The sequence below is a fragment of the Sebastes umbrosus genome, chromosome 16, assembly GCF_015220745.1.
Source record: "Sebastes umbrosus isolate fSebUmb1 chromosome 16, fSebUmb1.pri, whole genome shotgun sequence".
NCBI classification, from domain to species: Eukaryota; Metazoa; Chordata; class Actinopteri; order Perciformes; family Sebastidae; genus Sebastes; species Sebastes umbrosus.
Window position 1 is genome coordinate 22,363,862 of NC_051284.1, and position 18,710 is coordinate 22,382,571.

Here is an 18,710-nt window from a genome sequence, read left to right on the forward strand (position 1 = left end):
CCGTACAAAAACCTCCTGCACTGTGAACAAGCATCTATCCACTGAAAATACTCTCTGCTTTCTCAATTAACACAGAAACATTTATATTTTATTGAATCAATACATATTAAATTAATGATATCAATTGAAATTATTGCATAAATGAAGATTATTTCTTGAATTTTACTTTACTTTTCTACACCAGACAGAGAAACGATCACAGTCTCCTTGTAACAAAGTCATTTTTTCACAGTTTTATATCAGTTGCTACATGGTTAAATGAATATTATGCTTTTAATAATAATAATAACTTATAAACTCATATTAAGCAGATCTGAAATATGTTATTTATCTCCAGTAAACCCTGTCAGTAGATTAAAGGCAGACAAACAGACATATCATACCAACCACAGTGGACACAAACTCATCCTTAAATCCTCAACTGCACTTCTAATATAAATATGTTTCTTCTATTATCCATTCAGATGATAGATGGTGTAAATCCAAGCAGTATTCCTCCTGATTTAGTGTCCCACGTTGCCTTCAGTGTGTTGAGAGCAGAGAAATGATTTCCATAGAGAGGAGGCTTTGCATCGTCAGCTGATCCTCCAGTGAACTGAGAAGGTTTATAGTCCTGTGAGTTCAACACTGCAGGACTCAGATGTGTCAGTCAACACAGCAGAAAGCACAACCAGCATGACTCTCATCACCATCCTCATCTGGACGCTGGCCTGCTGCTGTTTTACAGGTTCATTCACTCAGCAACATTTCAGACATGATGTGCTGCCTTTTCTCTCATTTATTTCTGCTGATAAATGAATGATTTGTTTTTGTCTGCAGGATGCAGCGGTCAGGTGACTGTGACTCAGCCTCCAGTAGAGACATCTACTCCAGGATCCACCGTCTCTCTCACCTGTAAGACCAGCCGAGCTGTTTACAGATGGTCTGATGGAGATGAGGGTATGTTCTGGTATCAACAGAAATCTGGAGAGAGTCCAAAGCTTCTAATAAAATATGCAAAAAAACCTGAATCAGGAACAGCAGCTCGGTTTAGTGGCAGTGGAAGCAGCTCTGACTTCACTTTGACCATCAGTGGAGTTCAGACTGAAGACGCAGCAGTTTATTACTGTCAGAGTTACCACAGCGGTGGTGTGTTCACACAGTGATTTGTAGTCGTACAAAAACCTCCCTCAGTCCGACTGCAGAGACACTGAGCTGTTACAGCAGGAACCGACTGCAGCTGCTGAAGAGGAAGAGACTCTGACACAGACCACTGAACACAGAGCTGACAGGAACCTCACCAAGCACACACTACACATTCACACTAATAACTTCATTAAAACATTATTAAAATATCTAATAACACATGATGTTCTGTTCACATTTACTCTCAGCTAAAGAGACAAATGTTGCCTGATCACATATTTGAGTCATGATTTATTCGCACCTAAAAGTAAAGTTCTTGTTATTCTCCGAGTTTTCTTTTAATAAAAAAAGATGTATCATTTACTTTTCTTTACTATAATGTAATATCACTCTCTATACCAATTTAAAAAAGAAATATTAACATTTACATGATGAATATTTAAGCAAGTGTGCTATTAGTATACTGTACTTAATTAAAACTTGAGAGAGAGAGTATACTTTCAGTTTACTTTTTATGTACTTATCAGAGATATATTTAAGTAAAGTATACTTGGATTATACTTGTAGTTAATCTTTTGATTGAGATATACTTAAGAAAAGTATAATTAAGTAGTCTTGCCTTATAAGCCTACAAGAAGGTATACATGGCTTGTAGTTGTATTAACTTTTTGATAGAGTAGCCTATTAAAGTGTGAGAGTTTGTAAATGAATGTTTTGATATGAATTTACTTCAATTCAACAAGAATTTCTTTGTTCACCGTGGAGATGCGTGTAATGTTATGTTGTAGATTTTACACTTCAAAAAAACTTAAATTAATTTCTAATTAAGGTGAACTTTTTAAGTGATTGTTGTCCCTTAAAATGTAAAACTTTTAAGTGAAAGCATGCAGATGATCAAGTAAAAAGCCTTAACAAGGCAGGTTTAATGTATAATAACCATAGATAATAGCCGATGTAACAGGATCAGCTCCTCTATCACATGCAGAGTCAGTTGAACAGTCTGCAGAGTAAAACAATGCAGATAATGTAAAGTCATAACAAAACACATGGACTTGTTCTCTGTTACTTCCTTGTTGATCGATGATGGAGATTCGAACTTCTGCAATTTGAAATTGATGCGAAAGGATGAATGATAGTTTTTGTTGTTTGGACCAATGAAACCACACACACATTCATCACACACACACACACCTGAGTGACGTATACCTGGTCCCACTGGGACTGTTGATGTTTTCCTTCTGTCAACCCTCAGAGGACTGTTTCTCTTATTGTGAAAAGCCTGTCTTGAATGAGCCTAACAAACTGAACCAGGATCAGTCTGTTTCATAAAGACACTCAGAGCTGATCAGAGCCTGAATTCATCAAAACGTGTCAGAGGAGGAAATCAGTCTGAACCAGACAAAAGCTTTCAGAGTGACACATGTTTGTTCCCTCTTTTAGGATGAAGAGTGAAAGGATTTGATCAATTTTCCTAACAGGAGGTGACTCATATCTCAGCTGCAATGTATCAGAGCTGCAGAGGAGTTTAACCTGTCAGCAGCTGCTGGTGGAGCTCACACTGATGTTTTGGGAACGCCTGATGACATTAAACTTATTCAAAGATCTTTTGGGGAAAAAAAGCTGAATAATATTATTTATTCATCCATTAACACAACTTTTGGGTGAAGCCCTGAATTTGATTGAAACATTTAAGTCACGTCATGTCAATTTTATTTGTATAACCCAATATCACAAATCACAAATTTACCTTTACAATCTGTAGAGGTTACGACACCCCCTGTCCTTTTAAGTACGACCATGTCATCGAATGAGGAAAAACTCCCCTAAAACAACCCCTTTAACAGGGAAAAAATATGGAAGAAACCTCAGGAAGAGCAACAGAGGAGGGATCCCTCTTCCAGGACAGACAGATGTGCAATTTAAGTCAATTTAAGGGATAGTTACCACTTCTTCAAACAATCTTTAAACAACGCAGATTATCCATTAAAAATCCCTTAACAAGAAAGAGGACTGGCTCAAAATAAAAGCCAGAAAAAATAAAGTTTTTGAAGATTTAAAAAGAAACTAAATGGAGGAGATAACCAAGAAGAGAATATTGGATCGAGTTTTCTCAACTGTAAGAGCTGTAGAGTGCACATTATCATATTTGATTATTTTTAGGTTTATCCAGCAACATGATCTGACCTCTGACCCTGACCTGAAGTACATGATCCTGAAAAGAGCAAAGGACTGAATTCAAAATCAATCTCATGTCAATCTGGAGTTGTTGTGAACCTGCACAGCCAGCAGAGGGCACCTTTACTGCGCTTTAAAAAAAACAAAACATGATCTGACCCCTGACCCCACAAGACCACAGTGTCACAGCTGAAGCATCTGGATTAACAGACTGAAGTACACGATCATGATAAGAGCTAAGAGTTAGCCAGAGTTGTTGTGAACCTGGACAGCCAGCAGAGAGCAGCCTGCATCTATTTATGACCTTTGGGAAACTTTGCAAAGACAGAAACAGCAGAGAGATGAGGAACAGAGAGTCTAAAGTTTCTACATGTTCTTAGTCAGTCCACAGGGAGACGTAGCCTCTACCTACTCCACCTCATCTCTCCCTTTCAGTTTCACAAGAACAGGTGTGTGTTTGCCTTCTTAAATGTATTTTTGCATGATTTTACTGCATCACTGCTCCTCACAGTTTAAGTTCTCCTGTCACAGAGAGTCTGAACTGTTTTCATGCACTCACACTGAAAACTGCATCAGGATGATGTTGTCAATAACTCTGATTGTCGTGTTGGGTTTTCTGAGTCAGGGTGAGAGATTCTGAAAATGTATCTGACTGTGGCTTTAATTAATGTCTAATTTATTATCATCTAAACTGCTGATTCTCAAGGTTTATATTTCATTTCTCATTTCAGAGACTTCTGCAAACAAGTTTCTGACTCAGGCTGACAAATCCAAGTCTGTTAGTGTTGGAGGGACCGTGAGCATCAGCGCCACAGGGAGTTCAGATATTGCTGCTGATCTCAGTTGGTACCTTCAGAAACCTGGACAGGCTCCCAAACTCCTTATATACGATGTATCAACTCTCTTCTCAGGGACTGCGTCTCGATTCAGTGGCAGTAGATCTGGTTCTCACTACACTTTAACCATCACAGGTGTTCAGACTGACGATGCTGGAGATTACTTCTGTCTGGGCTACCATGGTAGTGGAGTGTTCACACAGTGATTTAGAGCCGTACAAAAACCCTCTTCAGTTTGACTGAAGTGAAACCGGCCTGCTGCAGGTGCAGAGGGTTGGTGAAGAGACTGTGATGAGGAGAACTGGTCCAGTGAACACAACACAAGAGTCATCAAGCAGAACCACAATGAATCTAAATAAAACTGGAACAAACTCACAGACGCTCTTCATATACAGTTTAAACTTATATTCTTGTCTCTTTATGAGTAAACTGGGGAGGTTAAACTCTTGTTGGACTTTAGCCACTGATATCAAAACATGTTGAAAAGTGTTTCTACCAACAGCTGCACAAAACAATCTAATATAACAAGAGTTGAAACAGAAACAAGATTAAAAAAAAAATACAACCATCTCCTGTACTATCAGGTGTAGTATATCAGGTTTGATTATGAGATGATCAACTAGGTATTTTTCATAATGAATATGTTATAAGAAACAAACATTAAATTAATTATATAAATTGAAATTATTATATAAATGAAGATTATTTTTTTAATTTTGCTTTACTTTTCTTCACCAGACAGAGAAACGATCACAGTCTCCTTGTAACAAAGTCATTTTTTTCACAGTTTTATTTCAGTTGCTACATGGTTAAATGAACATGATGCTTTTTAATAATAATAACTTATAAACTCATATTAAGCAGATCTGAAATATGTTATTTATCTCCAGTAAACCCTGTCAGTAGATTAAAAGCAGACAAACAGACATATCATACCAACCACAGTGGACACAAACTCATCCTTAAATCCTCAACTGCACTTCTAATATAAATATGTTTCTTCTATTATCCATTCAGATGATAGATGGTGTAAATCCAAGCAGTATTCCTCCTGATTTAGTGTCCCACGTTGCCTTCAGTGTGTTGAGAGCAGAGAAATGATTTCCATAGAGAGGAGGCTTTGCATCGTCAGCTGATCCTCCAGTGAACTGAGAAGGTTTATAGTCCTGTGAGTTCAACACTGCAGGACTCAGATGTGTCAGTCAACACAGCAGAAAGCACAACCAGCATGACTCTCATCACCATCCTCATCTGGACGCTGGCCTGCTGCTGTTTTACAGGTTCATTCACTCAGCAACATTTCAGACATGATGTGCTGCCTTTTCTCTCATTTATTTCTGCTGATCAATGAATGATTTGTTTTTGTCTGCAGGATGCAGCGGTCAGGTGACTGTGACTCAGCCTCCAGTAGTGACATCTACTCCAGGATCCACCGTCTCTCTCACCTGTAAGACCAGCCAAGCTGTTTATTCCAACTGTGGTGGTGCTCATTGTATGTCCTGGTATCAACAGAAATCTGGAGAGAGTCCAAAGCTCCTCATAAAACAAGTTAGCACAAGGCATTCAGGAACAGCAGCTCGGTTTAGTGGCAGTGGAAGCAGCTCTGACTTCACTTTGACCATCAGTGGAGTTCAGACTGAAGACGCAGCAGTTTATTACTGTCAGAGTCTCCATCAAATAAACAGTGCTTGGGTGTTCACACAGTGATTTAGAGCCGTACAAAAACCTCCTTCAGTTTGACTGAAGTGAAACCGGCCTGCTGCAGGTGCAGAGGGTTGGTGAAGAGACTGTGATGAGGAGAACTGGCCCAGTGAACACAACACAAGAGTCATCAAGCAGAACCACAATGAATCTAAATAAAACTGGAACAAACTCACAGACGCTCTTCCATATACAGTTTAAACTATAATCTTGTCATTCAGTCTCTTTATGAGTAAACTGGGGAGGTTAAACTCTTGTTGGACTTTAGCCACTGATATCAAAACATGTTGAAAAGTGTTTCTACCAACAGCTGCACAAAACAATCTAATATAACAAGAGTTGAAACAGAATCAAGATTATCTAATTAAAAAAATTCAACCATCTCCTGTACTATCAGGTGTAGTATCCCGTACAAAAAATAAGTTTATTCATTATTCATTTGTGCTATTAGTATACTTCTTTCAAACTTAAAATAAGAGAATATGCTTTCAGTTTACTTTTTATGTACTTATCAGAGATGTACTTAACAAAATTATACTTGAGTATACTTGGCTTATACTGCCAAGTATACAGAAATGTCTCAGTGTATTTGGCAAGTTTAGATAAAAGTCCAAGTAAACTGAAACGTTTACAGTAAAGTATATTTGGCTAAGTACTATAAGTTCACTTAAAGACAACTTACAAGCATACTGAAAACTATTTAAACTAGTAGTTTACTGAGAGTATACTTTAAAGTGTATTTTCAAAACTAAAAAGTGGGCTACAAGTATATAACTAGTTCACAGTACAAGCTCACTTGTAGTATAGTTCATATTATAGTTGCAGTACAAAATACAACTTGGATGTAAACTACTTAAAAGTATAATTTTATAAACTTAAAAGTGGGCCAATTTAGTCCCAAGAAGTGTTGAAGTATTACTAGTACATTGATATTAGTATATTTATTACATAAAGTATACTTGGGATTATACTTGAACTATACTTAAGTTAATTTCATAAATAAACTTGGAAGTATACTTCTTTTTTGTAAGGGATATCAGGTTTAATACTGAGATGATCAAGAAGGTATTTTTCATAATGAATATGTTATAAAATAAATACAAAGACACTCATTTATTATAATCCACAGTTTTATTTAATGATGGTTTAATGTTCATGCCACATTTCTGATGAATGAATAGTTTCTCTTTGAGTGAAAATCAGTTAATGAACATAAAGAAGAACATGCAGAAGATGAGTATTAGAAAGCAACATGCAGAGTAAAACACTGAGTAGAGAGCTGTGAAACATGCAGAAACATGTGAACAGAGGAGATCTGGAGCTTCATCCAGATCTCTGTCAAAGAAGCGGCATCATTTGCAGACAGGAAGTGTTGCTGAAGCTCTACTCTGAGCAGCGGTCAGGCTCCAGGCTTTGAGTGACAGGCCTCTGTCCATTCAGACTGGCCTCACAGCTCACTGAGCCCGCCTTCCTCCACTGGTCTGCAAGGAGGCTCAGGGTGCTGCTCCAGCTGTAGTGGCCGTCCCTCCCCAGGACCTCCAGGCTGTGTGACGCCCCTGAGGAGCTGCTGCTGCCCCCCACCTTCCAGCCCAGCGTCCAGGCTGAGGGGAAGCCCCCGCTGGCCAGACACACCAGTGTGGCACTGCCCTGCTTCAGCTCCTCTATGGAGGGGGGGAGGACGGTCAGGGTGGGCTGCACCACACCCACTGGAGGAGAGAGAGGGGGAGGAGAGGGGGGGAGAAAAGACAAAGCAATGAGAGTGAAGGCTTGGTAATAAAGAAATATCACATCCTGCTCATTTATTATATTTCATCAAATAAAACAGAATAACTTGAGCTGCTGCTGCTGCACTCATAAATCACTCAGTATCTCACCATCAGCCTCATGATTCAAGTGTGAATGCAACTAAAAAGGTTCATCGATGACGATTATTGATGACATCTTCGTATGTGTTTCATAACGTGTGACAGTGAATAACTCGTCCCCGAGATGATTTTCTTCTGTTTAAACTGACAGTTAAATACAGTTAAAACCTTTGTCATCTGTCTCTTTCACTTCCTGTTCACTACATGTAAAATGAATGAACCGTGAACACAAAGATGAGCTGCATTTACCTATAAATAACATTTGTGTTCAACAGGAATCCACAATAGATTTTAATTCAATGTATTGTTTTGTATATTTACAAAAAAAATGAATCAAAGAATTTAACAAACACATTTTGTATAAAGTTTTCATAAATTTGTCTTTAAAATGTTTTTAAAGCCGATATTAAGTACATCTAATTACAAATAGAATATTAGAAAAATAATAATTATTAATCTTATTATCTACATTACTGAATGAATATTGATCTCGGTAAAATTTATTCTCAGATTATGAGATCAGCTTAATAAAATAACATAAATTATCAACAACATAAAAAACTGAACTTGATCAAATTATAATATAATATTTGATAAAAAAAACTATTTGCTATATGTTGTATAAAATAAATTATAAATCTCTGGTACTTACAGTTAATGATGAGTTTGGTTCCTCCACCAAAAGTCAACCACAGTGATACAAACTCATTAAGTGGCCGTACAAAAACCTCCTGCACTGTGAACAAGCATCTATCCACTGAAAATACTCTCTGCTTTTTATAACAATACAGAAAACTTCATACTTTATTGAATCTATAAATATTAAATTAATGATATCAATTGAAATTATTGTATAAATGAAGATTATTTCTTTATTTTTCTTTACTTTTCTACACCAGACAGAGAAACGATCACAGTCTCCTTGTAACAAAGTCATTTTTAAACAGTTTTATATCAGCTGCTAAATGGTTAAATGAACATGATGCTTTTTAATTATAATAATAAGTCAGAAACTCATATTAAACAGATCTGAAATATGTTATTTATCTCCAGTAAACCCTGTCAGTAGATTAAAGGCAGACAAACAGACATATCATACCAACCACAGTGGACACAAACTCATCCTTAAATCCTCAACTGCACTTCTAATATAAATATGTGTCTTCTATTATCCATTCAGATGATAGATGGTGTAAATCCAAGCAGCATTCCTCCTGATTTAGTGTCCCACGTTGCCTTCAGTGTGTTGAGAGCAGAGAAATGATTTCCATAGAGGAGGCTTTGCATCGTCAGCTGATCCTCCAGTGAACTGAGAAGGTTTATAGTCCTGTGAGTTCAACACTGCAGGACTCAGATGTGTCAGTCAACACAGCAGAAAGCACAACCAGCATGACTCTCATCACCATCCTCATCTGGACGCTGGCCTGCTGCTGTTTTACAGGTTCATTCACTCAGCAACATTTCAGACATGATGTGCTGCCTTTTCTCTCATTTATTTCTGCTGATAAATGAATGATTTGTTTTTGTCTGCAGGATGCAGCGGTCAGGTGGCTGTGACTCAGCCTCCAGTAGTGACATCTACTCCAGGATCCACCGTCTCTCTCACCTGTAAGACTAACCAAGCTGTTTACAGAGAGAGTGGTTATGGTCATTTTATGTTCTGGTATCAACAGAAATCTGGACAGCCTCCAAAGCTTCTAATAAGACATGCGAGCACACGTGTATCAGGAACAGCAGCTCGGTTTAGTGGCAGTGGAAGCAGCTCTGACTTCACTTTGACCATCAGTGGAGTTCAGACTGAAGACGCAGCAGTTTATTACTGTCAGAGTGCCCATTGGATAAACAGTGCTTGGGTGTTCACACAGTGATTTGTAGTCGTACAAAAACCTCCCTCAGTCCGACTGCAGAGACACTGAGCTGTTACAGCAGGAACCGACTGCAGCTGCTGAAGAGGAAGAGACTCTGACACAGACCACTGAACACAGAGCTGACAGGAACCTCACCAAGCACACACTACACATTCACACTAATAACTTCATTAAAAACATTATTAAAATATCTAATAACACATCATGTTCTGTTCACATTTACTCTCAGCTAAAGAGACAAATGTTGCCTGATCACATATTTGAGTCATGATTTCTTCCCTAATTCTTTACTTTTCTTCACTGTAATGTAATATCACTCTCTATACCAATTTACAAAATAGAAATATTGATATCTAATAATGAATCCAAAGCAAGTGTGCTATTAGTATACTTATTTAAAACTTGAGAGAGAGAGTATACTTTCAGTTTACTTTTTATGTACTTATTAGATATATACTTAAGTATACTTCGCTTATACAGACAAGTATACGGAGAAGTATAGTATAATTGGCTCATAATTGTACTTCATCTTTTGATTGAGATATACTTAAGAAAAATATTATTAAGTATTCTTGCCTTATAGGCCTATAGAAAGGTATACTTGACTGGTTGTACTAACTTTTTGATAGAGTAGCCTATTAAAGTTTGTCAGAGTTTGTAAATGAATGTTTTGATATGAATTTACTTCAATTCATCAAGAATTTTTTACGTTTTGGGATTTTTTGTTCACCGTGGAGACGTGAGAAAAATGTATTGATTTTTTTATCATCACAAAACATCAAGTCAAATAGCAAAAGGAGAAAGTCTCTTTATGTAATATATATAAATCATTAGCTAAGTACTATAAATTAAAGTATACAAAATGTACTTTCATAAACTAAAAAGTGGGCTACAAGTATATAACTATTAAACTAAGAGTGTACCTATTCACTTGTAGTATACTTGAACTTTACTTATCTTCATAAAATAAACTTGAAGTATACTACTTTGTCGTGAGCGTTTTCATTTTCCACAGAGAGGAGAATCAGTTGAAGTTATAAAACCAGTTAATTTCTTTCTATTCTTCATAAAATAAAAGAGCAAACACTTCATGAAGTTATGTATCAGTGAAATCTTTATTAGCAACAACATCAGTGATCAACATGACAGTTATTAAGCTCACTCACATGAAGCTGCTGAGCGACACACATTCCTCTCTAAGTTGTTGTTGTCCAACACTTTACAGCAGTGTTGTTCTCTGTCACACAAAGCTTCAGTTTCCTCTACAAGCATTCAAACTGCTATTGATCAGAGCTGCTCCCCCCCACACAGAGCTCCTGTCCTGGGCTTCAGCCGGCCCCTCTAGCCCTTACACTGGCTCCTGTGGAGGGACTGGGTCTGGCTGTGGCCCTGATGGAGGACCCTGCAGGAGTACAGCTCTCCTTCCATCCAGCGCTCCTGGCTCAGGCTCAGGGTGCTGCTGCTGCTGTAGCGGCCGCTCTTCTCCTCCTCTGAGCTGCTCAGGACCCCCTCCGTCACCTCCGTACCGTCCACCTGCCAGCTCACCACGGCTCCCTGAGGAGAGTAGCCGGTCAGCAGGCAGGCCAGCGTGGCCGAGCCCCCAGAGAGCTGCTCAGAGGAGGGGGGAAGCAGAGAGACTGAGGGCCTGACCATGGTGCCAGCTGGAGGGGAGAGCAGAGACACACAAGGAGCAGATGAACTTCCACTGTAGGACAGACAGCTGGACATGAGACAGTTATGATACCTGACAGAGGTTAACACTACTGTGGATCAGCTGTGTGCATGATACTGTGATCAGACAGAGGAGAGGAGCTGACACATGGCAGGAAATGAGGAGTTAACATATAAAACACAATATGAGAACTTTGTTTTTTATTTAAAGTAATGAATCTTCTACTGTGGAACTCTTCTTATATATCTAATAATTAATATGCAACATGACTTATCTGTGATTTTAAATGAGAACATTGTATTAATGATCATTAAATTAAATCTTCTTTATAATGTGTAACAGTAAATGATTCATCGCTTTGATGCAAATGTAACATCTGTATTCAGTTATAGACTTTATCATCTGTCTGTTTCACTTCCTTTTCATGACTTTAAACTAACGAACTGTAAAGTCAAACTACAGCGATACTAAATGAACATATGAACTCTTAAATGAGTTTTAACAACATTTGCAACAGTTTTTATACCTAACAATCATTTAAATGTTACAGTAAAACATAAAACATAAATAACTTGAAATAAAATTTTGCTGTTATTTTCTGAACGTTAAAATGTTCCTGCAGAACAAATTTACAACCAAACATTATTAAACAAATATATTATTGGAAAAAAAAGCGAAAATTATTCTGCATATATTTCACCATAACATCTTCTTTAATACTAAAAGAATATTAATATAAATGTTTTCCTAAACTTCAATATCAGCCAAGTTAAATAGACAGCAAAAAATAATATCCACATGTAAATTATCCAAAAATAATTTCTTGTTTCATCAAATTCGGATGCAAAAGATAGTATTAAAAGAATATTTCATGTTGTATAAATAATAAATCTCTGGTACTTACAGTTAATGATGAGTTTGGTTCCTCCACCAAAAGTGTACCACAGTGATACAAACTCATTAAGTGGCCGTACAAAAACCTCCTGCACTGTGAACAAGCACCTATCCACTGAAAATACTCTCTGCTTTCTCAATTAACACAGAAACATTTATACTTTATTGAATCAATACATATTAAATTAATGATATCAATTGAAATTATTGCATAAATGAAGATTATTTCTTGAATTTTCCTTTACTTTTCTACACCAGACAGAGAAACGATCACAGTCTCCTTGTAACTAAGTCATTTTTTTCCCAGTTTTATATCAGTTGCTACATGGTTAAATGAATATGATGCTTTTAATAATAATAATAACTTATAAACTCATATTAAGCAGATCTGAAATATGTTATTTATCTCCAGTAAACCCTGTCAGTAGATCAAAGGCAGACAAACAGACATATCATACCAACCACAGTGGACACAAACTCATCCTTAAATCCTCAACTGCACTTCTAATATAAATATGTTTCTTCTATTATCCATTCAGATGATAGATGGTGTAAATCCAAGCAGTATTCCTCCTGATTTAGTGTCCCACGTTGCCTTCAGTGTGTTGAGAGCAGAGAAATGATTTCCATAGAGAGGAGGCTTTGCATCGTCAGCTGATCCTCCAGTGAACTGAGAAGGTTTATAGTCCTGTGAGTTCAACACTGCAGGACTCAGATGTGTCAGTCAACACAGCAGAAAGCACAACCAGCATGACTCTCATCACCATCCTCATCTGGACGCTGGCCTGCTGCTGTTTTACAGGTTCATTCACTCAGCAACATTTCAGACATGATGTGCTGCCTTTTCTCTCATTTATTTCTGCTGATCAATGAATGATTTGTTTTTGTCTGCAGGATGCAGCGGTCAGGTGACTGTGACTCAGCCTCCAGTAGTGACATCTACTCCAGGATCCACCGTCTCTCTCACCTGTAAGACCAGCCAAGCTGTTTACAGATGGTCTAGTGGAGCTGAGGAGATGCACTGGTATCAACAGAAATCTGGACAGCCTCCAAAGCTCATAATAAGACATGCGATCACACGTGTATCAGGAACAGCAGCTCGGTTTAGTGGCAGTGGAAGCAGATCTGACTTCACTTTGACCATCAGTGGAGTTCAGATTGAAGACGCAGCAGTTTATTACTGTCAGAGTGAACACAATATAAACAGTGCTTGGGTGTTCACACAGTGATTTGTAGTCGTACAAAAACCTCCCTCAGTCCGACTGCAGAGACACTGAGCTGTTACAGCAGGAACCGACTGCAGCTGCTGAAGAGGAAGAGACTCTGACACAGACCACTGAACACAGAGCTGACAGGAACCTCACCAAGCACACACTACACATTCACACTAATAACTTCATTAAAAACATTATTAAAATATCTAATAACACATCATGTTCTGTTCACATTTACTCTCAGCTAAAGAGACAAATGTTGCCTGATCACATATTTGAGTCATGATTTCTTCCTCCCTAAAAATCAAGTTCACATTATTCTCCAAGTTTTTTTTTGTTTTATAAAAAAAAATATTATTTACTTTTCTTTACTATAATGTAATATCACTCTCTATACCGATTTACAAAGGAGAAATATTGATATTTACATAATAAGTCCAAAGCAAGTGTGCTATTAGTATACTTATTTTAAACTTAAAATAAGAGAATATACTTTCAGTTTAATTTTTATGTACTTATCAGAGATATACTTAAGTATACTAAGCTTTTACAGACAATTGCAGAGAAGTAAAGTATACTTGGCCTATACTTTTACTTAATCTTTTGATTGAGATATACTTAAGAAAAGTATAATTAAGTATTCTTGCCTTATATGCCTACAGAAAGGTATACTTGGCTTGTAATAACTTTTCATAGAGTAGCCTATTAAAGTGTGTGAGAGTTTGTAAACTAATGTTTTGATATGAATTATCTTAAATTCATCAAGAATTTTCTAAGTTGTTGGATTCTTCGTTCACTGTGGAGACATGTGAGAAAATCTTATTTCTTTTTTATCATCACAAAATATCCAATCAATTAGTAAAAGGATCAAGTCTCTTTATGTAATACATAAATCATTGGCTAAGTACTATAAGTTAAAGTATACAAAGTGTACTTTCATAAACTAAAAAGTGGGCTACATGTATATAACTATTAAACTAACAGTAGTGTGGGGGGTTGAAGCTCAGCGGTCACCTTGGATTTACTCGTGTACATTTACTTGAGAAGGAAAAACTTCCACAGGACTCCGTTGTAAAAAAGGATAAAAAACAAAAATCTTTATTCCACAGTTTTGTAGTATCTTCTTACAGGAGGATTCAAAGCTAAGTTGTCCTAATTAGCAAACTGTACTACGGTAAGAAAACCGTGTGGCTCGGACCTTAACTTGAGCCTCAACTGAACAAACCACTGTTTTTACCTGAATGAGCACAAGAAGCCTATTTCTCTTGAAGCGACGGTAACCTACTTACAGTACAGTACTTACTTTCTAACAGAAAGCTTATATAGTGTTGCCTTTACAAAGTAACACACAAAGACATTGCATCAAGATGAATTAAATCAAATGATCATTAAATGACTTTTAACCTTTAAACATATTAATTACTAGGAATTAACTTATTCAATGAAATCACTTATTTATCTCACATACATAAAATACGGATTGTGCTTATTTATTGAACTAAAACATGTATACTAAACTTGGCTCCCACAGTACGCTTATAAGTTCACCTGTAGTATAGTTCATATTACAGTTGCAGTATAAAATACAACTTGGATGTAAACTAGTTGTGTACTCAAAGTTTACTACTCTTACATTTAAAGTATACTTTTATAAAGTGTGCCAATTTAGTCCCAATAAGTATTGAAGTAGTACACTTACAATTATACTACTAGTACATTGATATTAGTATATTTATTACATAAAGTATATTTGGGATTATACTTGAACTATACTTAAGTTAATTTCATAAATAAACTTGGAAGTATACTTCTTTTTTGTAAGGGATATCAGGTTTAATACTGAGATGATCAAGAAGGTATTTTTCATAATGAATATGTTATAGAATAAATACAAAGACACTCATTTATTATAATCCACAGTTTTATTTAATGATGGTTTAATGTTCATGCCACATTTCTGATGAATGAATAGTTTCTCTTTGAGTGAAAATCATTTAATGAGCATGAAGAGGAACATGCAGAAGATGAGTATTAGAAAGCAACATGCAGAGTAAAACACCGAGTAGAGAGCTGTGAAACATGCAGAAACATGTGAACAGAGGAGATCTGGAGCTTCATCCAGATCTCTGTCAAAGAAGCGGCATCATTTGCAGACAGGAAGTGTTGCTGAAGCTCTACTCTGAGCAGCGGTCAGGCTCCAGGCTTTGAGTGACAGGCCTCTGTCCACTCAGACTGGCCTCACAGCTCACTGAGCCCGCCTTCCTCCACTGGTCTGCAAGGAGGCTCAGGGTGCTGCTCCAGCTGTAGTGGCCGTCCCTCCCCAGGACCTCCAGGCTGTGTGACGCCCCTGAGGAGCTGCTGCTGCCCCCCACCTTCCAGCCCAGCGTCCAGGCTGAGGGGAAGCCCCCGCTGGCCAGACACACCAGTGTGGCACTGCCCTGCTTCAGCTCCTCTATGGAGGGGGGGAGGACGGTCAGGGTGGGCTGCACCACACCCACTGGAGGAGAGAGAGGGGGAGGAGAGGGGGGGAGAAAAGACAAAGCAATGAGAGTGAAGGCTTGGTAATAAAGAAACATCACATCCTGCTCATTTATTATATTTGATCAAATAAAACAGAATAACTTGAGCTGCTGCTGCTGCACTCATAAATCACTCAGTATCTCACCATCAGCCTCATGATTCAAGTGTGAATGCAACTAAAAAGGTTCATCGATGAAGATTATTGATGACATCTTCGTATGTGTTTCATAACGTGTGACAGTGAATAACTCGTCCCTGAGATGATTTTCTTCTGTTTAAACTGACAGTTAAATACAGTTAAAACCTTTGTCATCTGTCTCTTTCACTTCCTGTTCACTACATGTAAAATTAATGAACCGTGAACACAAAGATGAGCTGCATTTACCGATAAATCACATTTGTGTTCAACAGGAATCTACATCACATTTTAAATCAATATATATTTTTTTATATTTACGAAATAAAAAAATCGAAGAATTTAACAAACACATTTTGCGTAAAGTTTGAGTAAATTTTTGTTTTAAATATTTTTAAAGCCAATATTAAATGCATCTTATTACAAATAGAATATTAGAAAGAAATAATAATTATTAATCTTATTATCTACATTACTGAATGAATATTGATCTTGGTAACTATTCTTCACACATTAAGAGATTAGCTTTAAAAATTACATAAATTATCAACAACAAAAAAACTGAACTTGATCAAATTATAATTTAATATTTGATAAAAAATACTATTTGCTATATGTTGTATAAATTAAAAAATCTCTGGTACTTACAGTTAATGATGAGTTTGGTTCCTCCACCAAAAGTCCACCACAGTGATACAAACTCATTAAGTGGCCGTACAAAAACCTCCTGCACTGTGAACAAGCATCTATCCACTGAAAATACTCTCTGCCTTTTCAATTAACATAGAAACATTTATATTTTATTGAATCTACAAAGATTTATTTAATGACATGGATAGAAATTATTGTATAAATGAAGATTATTTCTTTAATTTTGCTTTACTTTTCTACACCAGACAGAGAAACGATCACAGTCTCCTTGTAACAAAGTCAGTTTATCAGTTGCTACATGGTTAAATGAACATGATGCTTTTTAATAATAATAACTTATAAACTCATATTAAGCAGAACTGAAATATGTTATTTATCTACAGTAAACCCTGTCAGTAGATTAAAGGCAGACAAACAGACATATCATACCAACCACAGTGGACACAAACTCATCCTTAAATCCTCAACTGCACTTCTAATATAAATATGTTTCTTCTATTATCCATTCAGATGATAGATGGTGTAAATCCAAGCAGTATTCCTCCTGATTTAGTGTCCCACGTTGCCTTTAGTGTGTTGAGAGCAGAGAAATGATTTCCATAGAGAGGAGGCTTTGCATCGTCAGCTGATCCTCCAGTGAACTGAGAAGGTTTATAGTCCTGTGAGTTCAACACTGCAGGACTCAGATGTGTCAGTCAACACAGCAGAAAGCACAACCAGCATGACTCTCATCACCATCCTCATCTGGACGCTGGCCTGCTGCTGTTTTACAGGTTCATTCACTCAGCAACATTTCAGACATGATGTGCTGTCTTTTCTCTCATTTATTTCTGCTGATCAATGAATGATTTGTTTTTGTCTGCAGGATGCAACGGTCAGGTGACTGTGACTCAGCCTCCAGTAGTGACATCTACTCCAGGATCCACCGTCTCTCTCACCTGTAAGACCAACCAAGCTGTTTACAGTGACAGTAGTTATGATGAATTAACGTTCGATCTTGTTGATGAAGAATGGATGCACTGGTATCAACAGAAATCTGGACAGCCTCCAAAGCTCATAATAAGACATGTGAGCACACGTGTATCAGGAACAGCAGCTCGGTTTAGTGGCAGTGGAAGCAGCTCTGACTTCACTTTGACCATCAGTGGAGTTCAGACTGAAGACGCAGCAGTTTATTACTGTCAGAGTTACCATGAAATAAACAGTGCTGGGGTGTTCACACAGTGATTTGTAGTCGTACAAAAACCTCCCTCAGTCCGACTGCAGAGACACTGAGCTGTTACAGCAGGAACCGACTGCAGCTGCTGAAGAGGAAGAGACTCTGACACAGACCACTGAACACAGAGCTGACAGGAACCTCACCAAGCACACACTACACATTCACACTAATAACTTCATTAAAGAGATTATTAAAATATATAATAACACATCATGTTCTGTTCACATTTACTCTCAGCTAAAGAGACAAATGTTGCCTGATCACATATTTGAGTCATGATTTCTTCCTCCATAAAAATCAAGTTCACATTATTCTCTGTATCTTTTTTTTTAATAAAAAAAAAGATGTATTATTTACTTTTATTTACTTTAATGTAATATCACTCTCTATACCAATTTACAAAATATAAATATTCATATTTACATGATGAATCCAAAGCAAGTGTGCTATTAGTATACTTAATTTAAACCTGAGAGAGAGAGAGAGTATACTTTCAGTTTACTTTTGTTTATCAGAGATATGCTTAAGTGTACTTAGCTTATACAGACAATTACAGAAAGGTATATTTGTAGTTAATCTTTTGATTGATTCTCCATTCACCATGGAGACATGTGAGAAGAATTTTTTTTTTTATCATCACAAAACATCAAGTCAAATAGCAAAAGGAGCAAGTCTCTTTATGTAATACATATAAATCATTAGCTAAGTACTATAAGTTAAAGTATACAAAGTGTACTTTCATAAACTAAAAAGTGAGCTCCAAGTATATAACTATTAAACTAAGAGTATACCTATTCACTTGTAATATACTTGAACTTTGCTTAACTTCATTAA

General features: G+C 36.9%; 5 gene segments (V, D, J or C); 2 read left to right on the forward strand and 3 right to left on the reverse strand.

The window, feature by feature from the left end:
- The first annotated feature begins 675 nt into the window (after window positions 1–675).
- On the forward strand, window positions 676–1,145 carry LOC119474442. The segment is given in 2 exon segments: window positions 676–727; window positions 820–1,145. Coding segments are annotated over 2 exon segments (378 nt in total).
- Window positions 1,146–3,448: 2,303 nt separating this feature from the next.
- LOC119504153 lies at window positions 3,449–4,370 on the forward strand. The segment is given in 2 exon segments: window positions 3,449–3,749; window positions 4,032–4,370. Coding segments are annotated over 2 exon segments (390 nt in total).
- Window positions 4,371–6,949: 2,579 nt separating this feature from the next.
- On the reverse strand, window positions 6,950–8,499 carry LOC119504223 (the record flags this gene model as incomplete). The annotated part of the segment is given in 2 exon segments: window positions 6,950–7,543; window positions 8,355–8,499. Coding segments are annotated over 2 exon segments (468 nt in total), but the record flags the coding sequence as incomplete, so codon positions are not given.
- A 2,242-nt stretch (window positions 8,500–10,741) lies between these two features.
- LOC119504209 lies at window positions 10,742–12,195 on the reverse strand. The segment is given in 2 exon segments: window positions 10,742–11,231; window positions 12,147–12,195. A coding segment is annotated over 1 exon segment (312 nt).
- A 3,058-nt stretch (window positions 12,196–15,253) lies between these two features.
- On the reverse strand, window positions 15,254–16,791 carry LOC119474443. The segment is given in 3 exon segments: window positions 15,254–15,847; window positions 16,655–16,708; window positions 16,770–16,791. Coding segments are annotated over 3 exon segments (399 nt in total).
- Window positions 16,792–18,710: the final 1,919 nt, after the last annotated feature.